This window comes from Monomorium pharaonis, unplaced genomic scaffold, assembly GCF_013373865.1.
Source record: "Monomorium pharaonis isolate MP-MQ-018 unplaced genomic scaffold, ASM1337386v2 scaffold_142, whole genome shotgun sequence".
Lineage (NCBI taxonomy): Eukaryota > Metazoa > Arthropoda > Insecta > Hymenoptera > Formicidae > Monomorium > Monomorium pharaonis.
The window spans coordinates 23,745-43,885 of record NW_023415409.1 but is presented as its reverse complement, the minus strand read 5'-3'; the positions used below and the strand labels follow the sequence as shown (position 1 = coordinate 43,885).

Below are 20,141 nucleotides of genomic sequence, written 5' to 3'. Positions count from 1 at the left end.
AGGTCCTCACCGGGACAGTCTCCCAGCAAGGCTCCGGCCTGTCTGCATTTGACCCCCGTAACTTTCCTCCAGTGCTCAAGGTGCTGGTCCCGGAGCCAGCTCCCGATCCTTCTCCTGCCCAGGCAGAAGGAGATCCCAACAGCCGGCTCCGGTCCCACCAACCTTGTTTCTGCTGCCTCCTTGGCAAGCAAGTCGGCTATTTCGTTGCCCTCGATCCCCGAATGCCCGGGGACCCATACTAGACCAACGTCATTATTCTTCGCCAGTTCGTCTAGTACAATTTTACAATCCCAGACCAACCGCGAGTTAAATCTCGGACCTTCCAGCGCTTTGAGCGCTGCCTGACTGTCCGAGCAAATTCTGATGCGCCCTCCCACCCTACCGAGCTCCAGTAGGTTCTGGGCACATCTCATGATAGCTACCACTTCCGCCTGAAATACCGTTGCGTGTTCGCCAAGCGGAACGACCATTCTTGTTCTATCGCGCTGGCAGTAGAGCCCAGCTCCAGAGCCCGTGCTCGTTCTGGAGCCGTCCGTGAACCAGACGTCCCCATCCCGAGGAACCGGTCCCTTGGAGCCGTCCCACTCCCAGCGCTTGGGAAAGCTTATCTTGTACCTTCTTTCAAAGGTACGAATTACTGGCCTTCTATCTTGCCCCATCGCAAAAATGGGGCCCGATAGAATTCCTTCAGGGAATCTTGTGTGCAGGGCTCCCGCCCTCCACCTTGATTCGCACCTCAGGCGGTAGGCCGCCGCTGCCGCCGCCGCCACTACTACCCGATCGAGGGGCTCGATGCCCAGCAGCATGCCCATCGCCGCCACCGGCGTGGTCCGCATAGCTCCCAAGGCCCCTCTCAAAACCAGAGCCCTGATATGCTCCAGCGCTGACGCGGCGGTTTTCTTCAGCACCCTCGGCCACCACACAACAGATGCGTATAGCAGCCTGGGTCTGAGTATCGCCGTGTAAATCCAGTGGACTATCCTCGGTTTCAGACCCCATGTCTGTCCGAATGTCCTCCTGCATACCCATAAGTAAGAGCATACACTCTTACATCGGTTCTCAAGATGTTCCCTCCAAGCCAGCTTCCTATCTAGGATTACTCCCAGATATTTAGCCGTCCCGGTTGGGACTAATCTCGTTCCTCCAAGGACTGGCCCTTCCACCGGACCTACCTTGTACTTGCGAGTGAATACCACAAGCCCGGTCTTCAGTGGGTTTACCGACAAACCGGTCCTGCCACACCACTCCTCGACTACCTCCAATGCTCCCTGCGTGAGCTCCAGAAGTGTTTCCAAGAAGGGGCCTCGTACTAGGATAGCCAGGTCATCCGCATATCCCAATGTAAGAATCCCCCTCTCGTTCAGTGTTCCGAGCAGACTATCTGCCACCAGACACCACAAGAGTGGAGAAAGAACCCCTCCCTGAGGGCACCCTCTCTCCACCCAGCCACTGACACTCACCGTTCCCAGTGAGGCCGTTACCTGCCGCTTGAGCATGCCTTTGATCCACTCCACAATCTTCTCCGGCACACCTCTGCGAGCAGCCTCTTCACATACCACCTCATGCGGTGTGTTGTTAAAAGCACCTTCAATATCTAGGAAGGTGCCCACCGCGTAACCCTTCTTCTCCAATTGCTCCTCGATGAACGATACAGCAGAGTGAAGCGCCGTTTCGGTGGAATACCCCGTACGATACGCATGCTGGTTCGCGTGCAGCGGATGCCGCAGCAGAACCACATCCCGTATGTAAATATCCACCAGCCTTTCCAACGTCTTTAGAAGAAAGGACGTCAGGCTGATTGGACGAAAATCCTTGGCGGAGCTGTATCCCGTTCTTCCCGCCTTGGGGATGAACACAACTCTCGCCTGTCTCCAAGCTCTGGGCGTATAGCCCAGGGCCAAGCAAGCCCTCATTGTCCGCGTGAGCGGCCCCGTGATCTGTTCCAGCCCCTCCTGAAGAAGGGCCGGGAAGACCCGGTCCGGTCCAGCCGACTTGAAGGGCTTGAAACCTCCTACAGCCCTTTTGACCCTGTCGGGCCTCACAATTTTGGCTGCAAGAGACCAGTCATTCTCTCGTGCCCTGCATGGGTCCAAGGTTTCCTGCTGGATGTCTGCTCCCGGGTCTCTACAGAAGCCCGGAAAATTCGATTCCAGCAGGTGGGTCAGGCAACGTTCCCCGGAAACCATCGTCCCGTCATCGAGCCGGATGGCCTCCAAGGCCGCGTCCTGACTTCTAGCCAAGATCCTGCCTAGTCTGGCGGCTTCGGGTATCCCCTCCACCGACTCGCAGAATCTTCTCCAGCTCTCCTTCTTTGCCCTTACCACAGAGTCCCTGTAGACCTTCTGAGCCCTTCGGTGAAGGTCCCAGTCAGCCTGGCGGCCCGTGTTCCTGGCTCTATTCCAGGCCCGACGTGCCGCACCCCTGAGATCCTGCAGCTTTGGGCTCCACCAGGAAACCTTTCTGTCATTCCTTACCGTCCTCTCCGGACAGTTGCTTTCAAAGCTGTTGATGAGCGCCCTTTGCAGGTGCTCGACACACAGCTCGATCTCTTGTGAGGTCCCGTGTCTCTTGGGGAACTCCCTGAGACCGACAGCCAGGTCCTCACGGAATGAATCCCAGTCCGTCTTCCTTGGGTCCCTTACAGTCCTCACCTTCGCCTTGGCCTTTGCCAGTCTGAAGGTGATCTGTCTGTGATCCGACAATGAGGGTTCATCGGAGACCCTCCAGCCGGTCACCTCCCATACCAACCGCCTAGAACAGACAGTTAGATCCAGCACCTCCCTTCTCACCGCAGTGACAAAGGTGGGCTCGTTACCTCTATTGAGAATTTCCAGGTCGGTAGACACCAGAAATTCCAATAGCTTCTCTCCTCTCCTGTTGGTGTCCGTGCTTCCCCACACCGTATGGTGCGCGTTCGCATCGCACCCCAAAATGAGGGAAAGCTGCTCCTTTTGGCAGTACTCCACCAGGCGAACCACCAGGTCCGATGGTAGTGGGTCGTCCTCCTCGTGTGGGAAGTAACCCGACGCCACCACCACCCTCCTTCTAGTCCTAGTCTCACTGATGGCCTCGATCACAACCGCCACCAGGTCTCTGGAACAGAAATTCGGCAGCAGTTGGGCCTCTAACCCCTTGACAGCCACACAGGCCCTGGGTCGTTCATCTTGCGGAGACTTGAATAGTCTTCCGCACCCCGCCAGACCCCTAATACCCCCCCGGACTAGCCAGGGTTCTTGTATTAGTGATATGGCTGTGTGCACCCTAGCTTGGCGCCTGGCCAAAGCAGCCGAGGCTCCCTTGCTGTGGTGCAAGTTAATCTGGGTGAAGCCCACCCCGGTCCCGTCTACTGTGAAGACGAGGCCTTTGGGTCGGGCCCTCCCTTGCCCTTATCCTTCCCATCCTGGGATGCCCCGGTCACCTTGAAGGTAACCCGGTCCATCCCGAGATGAGGCCTGAAATCCAGTGCCTTCAGCTTGAGGACACTGGACTCGGGAATGCCGAGAACGAGGTTTCTGCCCTCGCAGGTAGCCCCCACGTTCTCCGCATGCACACGCCAGCCCGAAGTACTGATCCCCGGGTTCTGCCGCTCCAGCAGCCCCAGGACAGCGGCCGCGCCCACAGGTGGACCCGGGACCCATACCACTGCCCTGCACTGCCTTTGCAGCATCTCCAGTCCCACCACCCTGAGCCTGGCGCCCTCCCACGGTACGATGCCGCTGATTCGACTTTCTAGCCAACTCAGCGACTCCGCATCCGCGCATCTGACGACCGCAGCCCCTGCCCGCAAAGAGGTGCTGTCGAATCTGGGCAGGGGACCCTCCTGGATCCCCTGGATCTCCTTAAAGACCGCACCCCTTAGTTGCGCCACCCGCTCAACGGTTAGCGCTTCCTCGGGGTACCCCTCCGCGACAATCACCCTCGTTAGGGGGTCCGCGGCATCTGCGTAAGCCTGGGTCCCTTGGACCTTCGGCTTCTTTGTCGCCCCTTCCACCGAAGGCGGGGTCTCGGCGGGGCCCCTCCGTCGCTTACCGGCGGTGGTGCCCCCCCGAACCCCCCCAACCGGTGTCCGGGGGTCGGTCAAGGTTGAGGTCCCCGGAGCGGCCGGCAGAGGCCCCTCCCGGGTTTGCGCCCGGGCCTGAGCCTCCACCTTTCGCTCCCGAGCCCTCTTCCTTTTCGCGGCTCCGGAGAGTTTCCTCTTACCGAGGTCCCCCTCCTTTTCCGCCTTAGCATCCGTAGCTTCGGTGCCTCCCGTGCCCCTTGGGGCCCGTTCGGCTCCCGATCCCGCTTCTGCTACTCTTCCGGAGTCCTCTGTCGAAGCCTCCATCGGGGTGTCTTCCGTGAGTTTTGTTTTTAATGTTAAATTTAAGCTCTCCATTTTGTTCCCACGAGCAGCTAGGGAAATAAACGGTCCACCCACGCAGAGCCCCGCATGCGTGGGTAAGGCTAAATACTCTGGGGTTTCGCCCGGTTCCCCAGAGGCATCGTTCAAGACACTGCTCCCCCAGTGCCACGCAGCCCTCGCCACGATGGCTTCCAGCTTGGCTTGGGGAGTTGGTCCGCGGTAACGGCTTTCCCCCCCCCTGGGCAGGGTTTTACGCCCGCCGGGGCAGGTTATAACCGCTACTACCCGGGCGGTCCACCCGGGCACGCGGGGGTTTAGACCCGGGCCAGGGTTTCCCACCCGGGCGTCCTCCTATCCGCCGCCCGGAGACGCGCCCGATAGGCACTCAACCCACGGGATTTAATAGTTTTAATCAAGAAACTTTTACCAGTGCCTCCTTCTCCACTAACGTATAGTCGTAATAACGATTTCTTATCTGACACGGTATTAATGACTCTATCAAATACTCTTTTTTGATCTGCATTCAATTTTGAAATCATTTCAGATATATCGATTTCTTCTTCGTGACCATCGAGATCTTTAAAATCTTGCATTGCTTCACCAGCTTGAATATTTTGAACACCTATTGGATTATCAGGATCATCTTGAGACAGATGCTGTTTTTCGTCAATCTGTTGTTGAACCAATTCGTTTACAGTTTCAATTGCTTTTTTCAATTCTTCCAATTTTTCATGATACTGCAATGCTTCGACGAGATGTAATTTTACTTTATGAAATGATTCTGCATAAGTATCACAATCATTTTTAAGATTTTCCATTTTTCGCCATGGTTGAAACATAAGAAGTAATGAAAAGAAATAATTTTCCGGCCGCGTCTTAACATCATATTTATAATGTTTAATGAGATGTCCACGTTGTCGCCGTTTAAGGTAATAACCATTATCCAGCTTGTAATATTTAATTTTTTTACTTTGTGGTTTAATTTTCGTAATATCATACCATTGCATAAATTCATATAAACACATCGATTCCAATTTTTTCGGTCTATGTGGATAATGGTCATCTATTACAGACGCACAAAATATATCTGTAGAATCTCCATCGAGTGCTTCAACTTCCTTAACGTTTTTCACTCTTCTATATCGTATCTGATTCGTATCCAACCATTTAAACGTCGTATCTCGATCAGTTCCATATAAAGAAATACCTAGCAATGTATCAGCAGCTTCAAGAGCACCACATTCTCTATTATTTAAAAATCGTAATCCAATATTCCAAAGACAACTCGCTATTGATTTGTTTGTCTGATTTTTACAATCAAGAATATCTTCAGATAATTCACATTGTCCTGCTTTACTTACATACTTACTTATGTACATATTAATAAACCTTGAATCTTCTCCAATATATTGTATATCCATATTTCCATTCCATGCAGTAAGAGTAGGGGGATTATAGTCATTTATATAACCCTCCCTCTCCGTTCGAGGAAGATCATAAAGCCTACTTCTAGACTTTAACTGTTTTCTACCTGCTATCGAACTTACAACATCTCTTAAACATAATGTATCCGTAACAGAGCGAGGAAATCCAAAACGACATATACGACCAACTTTACGTCCCCTTTTCTTAGAACGAAGACAATAATTGTTATGTTTGTGTTGTTGGTATGAATTAACCCGCTCATATAATAATGGAGAAATATTTTTATCTGGAATTTTACAAGTTACATGTTGTAAAATAAATTCAGAAATTTCTTTTTCAGAAGATACACCAATAATTGGTGCATCTTTAATCCAAATTAACATATGAAAATGTTGTATCCCTCTACCTTGATATTCTCGTCGCCAGAAGTAATGTGTAACTTCTCCAATCGGATGATCTTCAGAACAAATGAAATCAATCATTGCTTTAAACTTATTATCGAGAAATCTCGACGCTGATACGGGATCCCTAGCAACAAGAGCACTGGTGGAAGATGAATCGTTACACCAACCATTTACTTCACGAATGTATTGACCTAAATCATCCCACATCCATTCACCAGGACTCAATGTTAAAAACCATGTCGCGGGTCCGTAATGTTGTATCATGCATTCTAAATCATATCTTGGTCTACGCCAATATTGTGCCGTATTTCTTAAAGTAGAAAATATCGTACTCAAATCAGACTCCAATAAATCTTTCTGCACTGCTTGTAAATATTCTAAAGCCGTATAACGATCTCGCAAATTGGTTACATTTAATTTCTGATAAATACCGCGCTTTAATTGACGATTATTCGCATTATTTAATAAATAAAACAAATATTGTTGATTTAATCTATATTGGGGATGTTTAGAAGTCAAACGACATTTAATATATTCATGTTCATAAAGTTTAATTTGTCTAGTTTCATGTTGTCCATTAACACCAAAAGGATATAAATCTGGAAAACACAATAGATCTAAAAATTTTTCACGGTTATCCAGAGGTAATTCTTCAATTTTTAACATTTGATACAAAGCGTTAGCACTTTCACGTGTTTTCTTTTCATATAAAGGATAAATGGTATACTGTTCGTAATAACTATCCTTGTCATCAGTAACCTGAGTTAACATAGCGTCACCTTGAAGATTTAAAACAATAGCTTCTGCATTATTTTTTGTTTCTTGCATTTCAATTTTGGAATTCAATAATATACCATCATTATCATCATTATCCGATACAAAATCAGTATCATTTTCTGTTTCTTTTACTTCAAAAAATTCTACATTCTTTTCCGAACATAATCCATCGCAAGTATCTGGCAGTATAATGTGTTTATAAAGGTGATTATTACGTTTTAACCATACCAAAGCATCGAATACTTTTTAAGATTTACCATTTCTTCCCAAATAATTTTTGCTTTTGTCGGAATACCTCTAACCAAAATGTACAATTCCATATTGTTTTTATTTATTGCATCAGTTTTTGAACATATTTTATTCATTGTTTGTTCTAACGGTAAAGGTAAATGAAATGTTCTACCTTTTACTTTCTGTACCATCTGCCTATGAGGCAACTTTTTATTCATCACAGTTCCCATTTTAACAATAGTTTGAAATGCTTTAGCTCTTTGTATTAACATTTTTTCGAATGAATTAAGAGACGATATTACTTCGGGAACATTTTGGATAAATAGATTGTTTAAAATACAATAAGCAGGCATTAATCCGTTACGGAATTTTCTTTGGCAATAAAGACATATGTATTGCAGATCAATATTTAGTTTTTTTATATGTGCCATTAAATCTCTCCAAATTGGAATATCTAATTGTGTTTTAACCTTACTAATTTCAGATACACTTCTCTTATAGCAAAGTCTCTCACATGAAACACAAACATATCGAGGTGTGTCCATGGAACGTTTAGTCAACGCTTTAAATGCTTTGCTATATTTAGAAATAATATCATCATCACTCAAATCAGTTAAACTTTGATGATGTTTGTAGATATTTACTCGATCTTGTGCCAAAATTATAAGTTCATTTAATGTATCGATATCGCCACAATTTAAAGCCTTTTCTAGATTTATTAACTTTCGATAGTCTGCTTTTATTCGATAAATCAAACGTTTAATAAATCTCACCTTTGGAAAATGAGGTGATAATAACTGAATAGAAAGAGACATCGCTTTACAAAGGTTTGGATTAATGTAACAAGCCTGTGTATGACCTAATTTGTCAGTCAAATCGTTTACTGTACATTTCTGACAAACCTTGCGTAATAGTTCTGGTATTTTCTTTAAAGTACATGTATTTATTGCTTCGAGAAATTTTTTATAACGATCAATTACAAGTGAATTAATTTTACACAAAGTATTGCACAACCATGCTTTTTTAGCTTGTGCTTCTACCAAAGGTAATACATTTATAATTTGACCTTTCACATTTGTTATCAAAGGTTGCGATGAAGTAAATTGTTCACTATATGTAGAATCGATAAAATAATTTTCGGAAGAAGCTGTATGACCCGATATACCACATAATGCATGTAATTTATCATCAATTGTTAAACACTCAGTAACGAGAGTTAAGTGTATTTCAGCCTTTTTTTTCAATACAGCTAATATTTTATACATATTGTGAATATAATTATTTCTAATATGCATAGACCAACGCAAAATTCTTTCAGCTTCTAATCGTCTTTCAATGTTATTTTTAATATCCAGTTTATTCATAATATCTGTTATTGTTACCGGATTACGCATATGTATGTAATTTTTTGACCAAAATTTTTCGTATTTTTTAATAATACTTTGACCAATATTTTTTTCTATAGCATTAGATTTAAACTTTTTGTTATAATAACGTTTGTTATATAACCATTTGCGATCAGAATATTGCATTTGTCTCTCTCGTTCACACTGAGAATTTATTAAATAACGTTTTTGTTTTTGTTTACGTTGTTTTACTAAATCCTTTTTATAACGATATTGCTTCTGAATTCGATTATGTTCTAATTTCTGATTATAGCAATATTTCTTATTAGCACGATTTTTTTCTCTATTTTTATGATATTGTTCAACTTGTTTAGCACGATTTTTTTCTCTGTTTTTGTGATATCGTTCAACTTGTTTAGCGCGATTTTTTTCTCCATTTTTGTGATATCGTTCAAGTTGTTTAGCGCGTTTTTTTTCTATATTTTTGTGATATCGTTCAACTTGTTTAGCGATATTTTTTTAATATTTTGATAATATCGACGCCGCTTTACAGCGCAATTAATTTCTAAATTCTGTTTATATTGACGTTTCCTTCTACTAATACAATAACTTTCTGAATTCTCTTTATTAATATTTTCTACTTTTGAGCAATGTTGATATTCCAAAGATTTATTAACATTGTTATCATCATCTTCATTTATATCTACTATTAATTGTACATTTAATTTTGCTGTATGTAATATACTTTGTTGTTCATTTTTATATTGACATTTTTTACGTATACAAACTGTTTCAGTATTTTTTGCTTTTATTACTGCTAAAGGAAGCACTTTCTGAAGAGTATAATTTGCATCTTGAGGAAAATGCTCAATTGTATTAGATTCAAACATTTTTATTAAATGTGAACGCATTAAACTATGATCATATTTTACTTTGTTGGGATTTATGTTAAATAATAACGAAACAGCAAAGGCTATTGCAAAAACGCCACAATCGCTACCATTCGGTTGTTCTTGTACAGTAAAAAATGTGACAGGATTCTTGACAAAGTCATAAGTTGGAAACAATTTTTGTAAAAATTGTTTCTGACAATCACTCAACATTTTTCCATTTAGAGAATCGTAAATAAATATATTTTTTGTATTGTAATAACTGCATATCCAATGTGTTCCCAACAACGTAGATGGTAATATTTGTATATGCTTTTTGTTTGTCGGTATGGGTTGTATAGTATTCATTAATTGTATTCGCCATGTTTCGACAAATTCATAATCTGAATATTTCTTTAAAAGATAATTAAAATGATCCATATGCAAATCATTTAACCATCTGCCTTCTGCAATGATACTTCTCTGTTCTAACGACAGGATCATTTCTCGCTCATTTCGTTTTTTTTTATTAACATGTTTTATTTTAGAATCATGACTTTTTTCTAACAGGTACAATTGTTCCTCGTGTTTGCGTTTTGTACAAGTCGCTTTAATCTCTTTTACGTTTTCTACTAATGGAACTTTCTGAGCAACATACTTTGAATCTTGAAAAAAATGCTTAATTGATGCATTTTGTTCTTTTGAATAATTTTCATGTAATCCATCATCGTAATTTTTTTGTAATTGATTTAATTTTTGTTGTATGTTTTTTTGGTCAAATTGACTTTTAGCACATTTACGAGCTGCGTCAGCCGCTCTTGCTCTTATTACTGCTAATGGAAGCACTTTCTGACAAAAACCATACTTTACATCTTGAGGAAAATGCTCGATTACATTTGATTCAAAAATTTTTACTAAATGCGAACGCATTAAACTGTAGTCATATTTCACGTCTTCAGGTTTAATATTAAATAACAATGAAATAGCAAAAGCTATTGCAAAAACCCCGCAATCATTAGTATTCGGTTGTTGTTGCACAGGAGGAAATTTAACGGGTTGTTTATCAAAACAATAAAATGGAAATAATTGTCTCAAAAATTGTTCATAGTTTTTGTGCAATTTCTTATTATTAAGTGAATCATAAATAAATATATTTTTTGTGTCATAATAACAACACACCCAATGTCCATTCAATGATTTATTTATATCATGTAAATATAAATTCAATGGATCAGATATACTAAATAAAATTTGTATATGTTTCTTATTTTGTGGCATAGGTGGTATCGTATCAGGAATTTGTATTCGCCACGTTTCAACAGGTCTATAATCCGAATAGCTTTTTAAAAGCTGTTCAAAATGATCCATATGTGCACAATTTAACCAGTCACCATTAATAATAATATTTCTTTGTTCTAATGACATTTGTTCACTTATTTTCGCAGACATTTTTGTTTTATTCTTTTTATATAACTACACTTAAAATACAACACTCAATCTATACAAGCGCACAGCACCAGATCTTTGCAGATACAAAGCACCCAACCTTTATAAGGGCACAGCACCCAATATTTACAAGTGCACAGCACCTGATTTTTACAAGCGCACAGCACCCGTTTTCTACAAGCGCACAGCACTCGATTTTTACAAGCGCACAGCACCCGTTTACTGCAAGCGCACAGCACCCGGTTTTTACAAGCGCACAGCACTCGTTTTCTGCAAGCGCACAGCACCCGATTTTTACAAGCGCACAGCACCCGTTTACTGCAAGCGCACAGCACCCGATTTTTACAAGCGCACAGCGCCCGTTTTCTGCAAATGCACAGCACCCGATTTTTACAAGCGCACAGCACCCGTTTTCTACAAGCGCACAGCACCCGTTTCTCGTAAACGCACAGCACCCGTTTCTTGTAAGCGCACAGCACCCGTTTCTCGTAAACGCACAGCACCCGTTTCTTGCAGACGCACAGCACCCAATATTTACAAACGCACAGTACCTTTGTTTAAATCTTATTAAAAACTTAAATAAAAAAATACTTACCTATTTTCTCCTAAACCGCAAAAATAAAATCTACAAAACAATAAAAAAGGAACAAGATAAAATCTACATTGTAACAATCTTCCACGGCAATGATACAATATTTTGCAATTATTCTACAAAATAATACATCATTGTTCTTAGAAAAAATTTTGCACACAAAATCAAATTATATAATGCAATTATAACAAAAGGGTTTATTCAAAATCAGCCAAATCTGCCCACCCCTATATTTGCACCAAACTGTGAATTTTGATAGACCTTTATACCAATAGCAATCCCAGAAATTTTTAGTCCCCCAATTTTTTACCTTATTTTTACCCTCAAATCTGTAACTCGCGAACCAAACATTTCCCCAACATGCGGTTTTCGTTGTTTTGCAGGGAATTTCGTTGAGAATCACATTAAATTTTAAACAAAATCGAAAGATGCCATTTTTGGCAATTTAGAATTTTGTAACATGTTAAAGGGGTAAAAATAGGCTAAAATCGTTTCTATAGTACATATCTCAATAGCTCTTACCATTTCGGAGATATTTGAGATGCAATTTTTGACTTTGACTCTCCGCCTTCCCACTCTTGTGTAATTATTTTGGGGGGGGGGGCTGGAAATTTCAGGGATTGCTATTGGCATAAAGATCTATCAAAATTCAGGATTTGATGCAAATTTGGGCGGATTTTAAATAAACCTCTTTAATATTAAATATTTTATTAACAGTTAACAGAAATACAACAGTAAACCTAAAAAAAATAGTTGCAACATCAGGTTTAAGATGAAAATGATTGTCTAATTATACACTTAAAAATAAAATTTTTAATAAAAATATTTTATTTTAAGAGCACATAAACAATCATTTTGATACCAAAATCAATGTAACTAATTTTTTAACGTACTTTACTCTTGTGTGCACGTCAGCACCACTACTTTAACAATTGAATTTGACAAAACACAAAATTCAAAACAATTTTGACACATCAGCACCGGCATCTTAATAATTGAATTTGACAATTTATAAATATTGAATACAAAATTCGACAGGATTTTAATATCACATAAATAATTATGTTAGTACCAAAATTAAAATTGATGCAGCAACTAAAATTAATATTATTGTCAATTATGTCATTTTCGTCATAAAAAAATTCTTCATATCCTTGTATAGACACAAAGCAGCCAATATCTTAAAATATTAAAGGTTTGTATTTATAATCTGATCTTATATTTAAGATTGTCTTGAGTTCATCTTCAAATGCTCTGTAGTAAAAATAATAATATAAGAGTTTTAAAGAATAAACTTAAGGCAATTATTACAAAATCAAATTATGAATACTGGCCAAAGAAAATAGTAATACAGTAAATGTTTTACTTTATCTAAATATCGATCATTATAGTTGACAAAATATTTTGATATTATTAAAGAAAAATTTATAAAATTGTTTTAATAACATTTGTGTTGAAATAAATAAATACTAGCCAAAGAATAGTAATAAAGTAAAATATTTTAGTTCATAACTATCCATTAATATAGCCCAATCAGCAAGCAATATTTTATAAATGTTTTTTAAATATTTATTTTTGATTATTTTTACGTTATTAGCGTTTTGTTCTAACAGGTACTGTGGCTTGGCTGAAATGTATATAGTCTTCTCCCCTTTACAAAATTGTCGTAGAAATTTATTAGATTGATGAGTTACGTTAAATGTATAAAATTATTTAACAATGTAATCAATTTTTGCTTTTGTTGTAAATATGTTTAGTAAATATTAAAAAAATAATTTACCAAATGTTAAAAAAACATTTTCTTAAATTTTAAAACAAATATTTATTAAAGGTTAATATTAATTAAAGGTTTTTAAATTAAAAACACCGAATAATTCATTAAAAATCTGCCGCTTCCAATTTTTTCTCGCAATTTTCCAACTTTATCGATTAAATATGTAAGGTTAATATTTTTTGCCACATATTTTATACTTGAAGACTATTTAACAGCTTCCAAAGACTATGTCATATTAATTTCATTGATATACTTGAATTTTAAATAAATAAAAGCGAATAATTCATGAACAATTAATTGTTTCCTATTCGTTTTGGAAATTTTACACGGAATAAACTCCACAAATTGTGAAGTCCAGTGTTTGTGAAAGTGTACTTACATTTTATAAATATTACGTTTTATGTGCGTTTACGATTTGTGACAATACAATTGCCAGTAATGCACTGAAAGGAAAAAATGCTGGATTTAAATAAATATTTCTTTGAATAGTGCTAATAATATTAATAATATTTACGAGAAAAAATCAGAAACGGCAGACTTTTAATGAATTATTCGGTTTTATTAATGTAAAACTGTAGTTTATCATTGAAAATACTATGACACATCTTCTGAAAGCTGTAAAGTAACCTGCTATAAGGATAATAACAAAATATATTAATTTTACATACAATTTTGATAAGCTTGCAAAATTACAAAAGAGCATAAGCTGTAGCGGATTTCTAACAAATTATTCGCTTTCATTGATTCAAAATTCAAGTATAATACTATGAAATAATTTTCTTAATGTTTTCAATCAACTTTAAATTTTTTTAGCTTTGCAATTTATGCAGTACAGTTTAAAAATTTATGTGAAAAATTTTAATTATGAGTTATAGTCGACCATCCTTAGTTGTTATACGAACAACGTTGCGAATAGCAATGAATTTTGTTTGCGATCTCGCTTCGCGGCGAACAACAGCGCGGATATCACTCCTCACGCACAACGACCATCGTTTTGTTTCTCACCGCGCTCGTGTTTCCGTTATAGCCGTGCGTACATTGGCAATATTTCACTATTTTCTGACAATAATTATAAGAACTGTACGCATGGAACCGAAAAATTTACAGAGCTTTTCATCTTTGATTTTCGTGGGCAACACAATGATATAAATATTATGCAAAGGTTTATTAACACCCTATATAACACTTAAGTTAATTTAATCATAACACAGAATGCTTGGGAAAAAATAATACATTAACAACATATAACCCAATATAACGTTTAAGAATAAAATAAGTTTACCATTTAGAATTAATACATTTTTAAAATGTATGCTGTTTAAGAAGATGCTAAAGTCGTATGTTTTACCAACATACTGTTCAACCATTTAGTTTCGAATTGAATTTACAGAATTGATAATCCTTTTACACTTTTAAAGTACGTACACAAATAAGCCCAGGGACGATTAGATAAAGACCAAAAATGCAAAAAATTTTTTAAAGTTTATTTGTTTATAAAAATATTTGCTTTAAAGTACAAGTTATGTAGCTTATACGTACAAATAAATGGTGTTCCCGGGTTCGGAATAGATTGAGGAATAAGGCTATAATCGTCAAACGTACGATTACAAGCCGTAAAAAAAAGATATTTATATAATAAAAGCGCTTAAATGAATAAAATTTTTGATCACATAAATACCTTCTATTCCAAACTGCGAAACACCATTTATTTGTAAGTATAAGCTATATAACTTGTATTTTAAAGCAAATTTTTTCATGAACAAGGATAAATAATGACTCTGCATTATCGACCTCAATCAAGTTTGATGGGCAGTTTAGCATCCTCTTAAGTATAAGTATAATTTTATAAATTTGTATATTCTCATGTAAAAAAAATAAAAATAAAAATCGCGTACTCACGTAAAGAACACGGTCGGTCTCGCTGCGTGCTCACTTGGCACGAGCTACTACCGTGTCTCTTGAGACAATATCTATTATATTCCACACAGCAAAATATATCACAGAAATCTTAATATATATCTATATTTCACACAGCAAACTATACCATCACAGAAATATCTTAAAAATATCTATATGTCAGAATATCTGTTGCACAATTACAAGTCACTACCAAGATATTTTAAAAATATTTCTAAAAAATCTATCTCTAAAATATTTGATTTTTAAATAAACGGAAGTTTATCTTAAATAAATATATAAATTATAAATAATTTCCTGCAATCAAATGTCCTGCAAAATTTTATAAGTACCTGATAAGATACTTTAAAATGGATTTAAAACTGTAAATTATACATTTTGTAGCATAAGTTATACAATAATAAATAAAGAGAACATAACATTTCAACATAGCAAAAGATATTAAAAATATCTTCAAGATATCCATACGTCAAGATAATACGTGTTAAAAAATGTATAATATCATTAATAAAATCTGTTGCGTAACAATAGTTACTATCAAAATATTTTAAAATGTTTCTGAATTTAATTTAACGTTAAATGTGAAATTTTATTTTTATATTTATTTTAAATAATTCTAAATTCTTATATTTACAATAGGCTAATGTTTTTTATAAAATATGTTGTAAAATTATTATCTTATTGGTTTTAAACAAATAATGACATTCTGCAGAATTTTACATATATCTAAGGTATCTAATAATAATACCTTAAAATTTGTTTAAAATTATAAGTAGAAAAACATCTGTTTACAAAATAAACCACACAACAAAATATATATCAAAATATCTGTTGTTACATAACACTTAGATATTTTAAGATATCTTAAGAATCTGATTCAAAAAAGTCACAAACATATATTTAATTTTTACATTTATTCTAATCTTTAATTCCTATATTAAAAAATGCCTCAAAATTCGAGAAAATGTTCTAGAGATATCGTTTTACGGACAATACATGATATCAAGTAATATAATGTAGAATTTTATAAATATTTAACAATAAAATACCTTAAAATTGATTTAAAATTGTAAGTACAAAAAAGATATTTGATTATATTACAAATATATTTGCTGTGTGGGTTATATTCAGTGGTGTGTAGTACCTAAGTACAAGTACTTAAGTACTATAACTAGGTACATATTATTTATTTATGTACCTAGGTACAGTATCGAGATACTTTTTATCTCTTGTACCTATATCTATATTTATATCTATATCTAGATACAATTTTTTATGTATTGGTACCTATATTTAGATACATTTTAGTTACTTTTTTTGGATAACACTAAATATACATTTAACAAACGTAAAGTTCGATAAAAGTATTATATTTCATATAAAATATAAATTATTTCTATATCGTAAATACTTTTAACATAATTCTTTTGAATGTGAACAATTGGACATTGCGAGCTATTTCAATTTAAATTCTCATTGATAAAATGACAGGTTGCACTTGGTTCAAAGTAGTGGCTCATTGAATACTAGTAATATATTTTATAAAAAATCAATATGTTTAAACATATCAATAAAGTTAAAAAAGCTGAAATGATCTACAGTTAGATCTTGGTACTAATTATAATTTTTATCGTATATATACATATAATAATCTCAGCTCATCTAAACTGCACACTGACAAATTTGTCAGTCGTGAAACAGATTATGAGCCAAATGTTGATGCTCACAGGCATCTTAGAATCCTCCCTTACTTTGAAAATCTGAAAATAATACCTGTACCTTGGTACATTTTTTTTAGAATACTTGTACCTGTACCTAGGTACTGAAAATAAAATATCTTGCATATTTAAAAATACAATATAATTTTATTACTTACATTTCAATAATTTTAAAATCCTTTATATCCTTTGGTTGAATTTTACTGTCTTCTGTACAGACCACGAATCACCTTAATAATATAAAATTATATTATAATTATTAATATAAATATTTATATTATTTTAATTATATACTCACGTTTTGCACACAAAAAGAAAAAACGCAACCAACCAGCACAATTCACCTATAAAAATTAATATAAAATTAATTAATTATTAACATCAAACGCAGTGAATTAAAGTCAAATTATATTAATTTGCTTTATCAATAATATAATATAATTATAATCTTTGTTTATATAAATAACTACGGTACAAATATACATTAACCAACACAAATACCTGGATATGTCATTAAGAAAATATGAAAAATGCATTAAAATTACAAAAGATTACTATAAATATAAATAATAATACACATCTTAATTCTGTTTGTACCATGTTATCGATTTTGCAAAAGTAATGCACAAATATATAAAAAGATCCGAATAATCATATTCTTTATTTATAAATTTAAACATATTCAGACATTTGCATTGATCAATGTACATATTTATAAAATGACATGTATGTCACAAATAATAGCATAAAATTACCTTTTTATCGCTAAAAACTACAATCTTCGTCGTACATTAAACGTCGCATGTTATACACAATAAATGCAAGCCACTTCCGTGTCTCTTGATAACAAAAGGCACAATCATTAACAATACAATTAATGATTAATCGTATACGACTACTTTTTCAGAAAACGCGCTATCAGCGCCGTGATATCAAAAAAAGTACATGCAACCTATTGATTATCGAATTAAAATCCCTATAACACCAGATAACTAAAATTCACGTGGGTAACACGTGGCTCGCTCGCGCTATGCACCAGCTCGCATGAAGTGACGCGTATGGGATTATGTTATTATTGATTTTTTATTTAATTGTCAATTAATCATTGACACCAATGTAAAATTAATTAATCAGAGAATAACATAGCTCATCAGATTTTATCAGATTTTACACTGGTGTCGATGAGATAGATGAGATGTTGCATGATGTAAAATGTGTATTATTGCTATAATTGTCAACATTTAACCAATACACAATTCTTCTACATGATACAACATCTCATCTCTCATTGACACTAATATAAAATCAGAGAACTATTTTATTAATTTTACATTGTTTTAATGTAAGTTGCTCGGATCAGAATTCAGCTTGTGTCAAGTGACATGTGTAGTGGAGGTTAAATCGTTTATTTATCGAAATAGATGAGATGTTGCGTGATGTAAATTATTGCTGTAATTGTCAATCAATGATAATGTTGTAAGGATAAGAATTTTAATAAACATGTGGGTCGGCAGTAACTCGTTCACGCTACGCGCCAGCTTTCATCAAGGGTGCGTTTTTAAATTCGCAACGGATGCACTGGAGTGTCATCCTATCTTTGTTCAACTTTCCGTAAGTAACAAAGATGGAATGACATTCTGGTGTATCTGGCAGCATCCGTTGCGAATTTAAGAACGCATCCCAAATGACGTGTAGTGTTAATAAAATAATGTCAACTGTTTCAAAATTGCTGTCTGTACTGATACATACATTATAGATAGATTTTCAGTACTGAGAGCAATTTTGAAACATAGTCTTTATTGTGCTTTAATTAATTTATAATCATGTTAATAGATAAAAACTCGGGGTGACGGAGAGTAGGAGAGAGAGAGAAAGAGAAAGAGAGAGAGAGAGAGAGAGAGAGAGAGAGAGAGAGAGAGAGAAGAGAATTATATGTGTCTTTTCTGAACACAGCGCATTATCACCGATAGCTCAGTGAACAGCAATTCATTATTTAATGATTTTTCAGGTAAGTCGCATATTGCATATCTTAATCACACTTTCAAGTAATTTATAATAAAAAAATTATTTATCAAAATTGATGTCAGTACTGAAAATGTATAGTTTCCGTTACGTACACAATAAAATTTTTCAATACCGACAGCAATTTTGTTTGAAATAGCCTTTATTATGTTTTAATGAAAGTTTACGTTCAAATTTGCTATTAATACTGAAAATTTATAGTTTCTGTTACATACATTATAGATAGATTTTCAGTACTGAGAGCAATTTTGAAACATAGTCTTTATTTTTAATTGACAATCATATGTTTATATAATTGATAATCGTAATCATATGTTGATAGTGGAAACTCAGGATGAGAGAGACAAAGAGCAGGAGAGAAAGAGAGAAGGAATTATATATGTGATCTAAACCAGCGAAACATGAATGATGACAGTATATTACCATCGATAGCTCAGTGGAGATATTATTATTTAATGATTCTTTAGGCAAGTCGCACATTACGTATCTGTATCACATTTTCATGAAGTAATTTATAATTAAAAATGTATCCTGCAAATATTTTAAGTCAGTGTAATTTCTTTAATTATTCTCTTGTGTTAAATAAGAGCATATATATTACTATTATCACGGCGCTAGTATGAAAGTTTAGAGATGCAGAAAGATTTTAGAAATCTTAGGAACTAAGCTGGACGACATTTCGCATTGTAATAATAATAATAATGATATACAACACACACACACACACACACACACACACACACACACACACACACACACACACACACACACACACACACACACACACACACACACACACACACACACATACATATATATTATTTATGTTATATATATATATAACATAAATAAATAGATGCATAATTTGTGATGTGTGGATAACTCAATTAACTCGCATTGTTTGCGACTTGCTCATGTATAAGCACACATTTCTCCGCCACCAAAAGTGAAAATTTCATTACGAGAAGAAATTAAAAAAAAAACTGGGATACATAAACGCGCCCGCATGACAACGAACTTTAACCTTTGTCTAGAATTTCCATCTCCGCGAATGCACTGTCCTTAAAACCGTTTATATCTTTGCAATTCAACGGAGAATACGTCACAGTCAAAGATAAGTGTGCACTGTATTTCATATTCTGGTTTTCGCGTTTAATTTGGTTATTACTACGACCAAAGATAGCCTTTAGGCGTCTGAGAGGTCATTTATCTTCGTTGCTCGCTATTTCAAGGCACTATTTCGACGGCGGAGTTAAGATGATGGAAAGTTTCGAACCA

At 36.4% G+C, this 20,141-nt stretch overlaps 1 protein-coding gene and 2 long non-coding RNA genes across 3 annotated transcripts; 1 reads left to right on the top strand and 2 right to left on the bottom strand.

Moving 5' to 3' along the window:
- Positions 1-10,887: 10,887 nt before the first annotated feature.
- On the bottom strand, positions 10,888-11,783 carry LOC118648044. The gene is made up of 2 exons (XM_036294246.1): positions 11,754-11,783; positions 10,888-11,391 (listed from the first exon to the last, which is right to left on the bottom strand). The coding sequence occupies exons 1-2, from the start codon at positions 11,781-11,783 to the stop codon at positions 10,888-10,890; spliced, it is 534 nt and encodes a 177-aa protein (XP_036150139.1).
- A 4,110-nt stretch (positions 11,784-15,893) lies between these two features.
- LOC118648047 lies at positions 15,894-18,647 on the bottom strand. The gene is made up of 4 exons (XR_004965149.1): positions 17,597-18,647; positions 17,140-17,185; positions 17,000-17,071; positions 15,894-16,883 (listed from the first exon to the last, which is right to left on the bottom strand). It is a non-coding gene; the product is annotated as an uncharacterized LOC118648047 (long non-coding RNA).
- LOC118648048 lies at positions 18,315-19,409 on the top strand. Its single transcript, XR_004965150.1, has 3 exons — positions 18,315-18,391; positions 18,675-18,849; positions 19,186-19,409. It is a non-coding gene; the product is annotated as an uncharacterized LOC118648048 (long non-coding RNA).
- Positions 19,410-20,141: the final 732 nt, after the last annotated feature.

What these genes read in the sequence shown, in the direction of transcription:
- LOC118648044 (XM_036294246.1), bottom strand. Translation starts at nt 11,783, where the DNA reads ATGTTTGGTTCGCGAGTTACAGATTTGAGG. An exon ending in CGCGAGTTACAGATTTGAGG is followed by an intron (nt 11,392 to 11,753) that starts GTAAAAATAAGG and finishes ATTTAAACAAAG; the next exon opens with GTACTGTGCGTTTGTAAATA.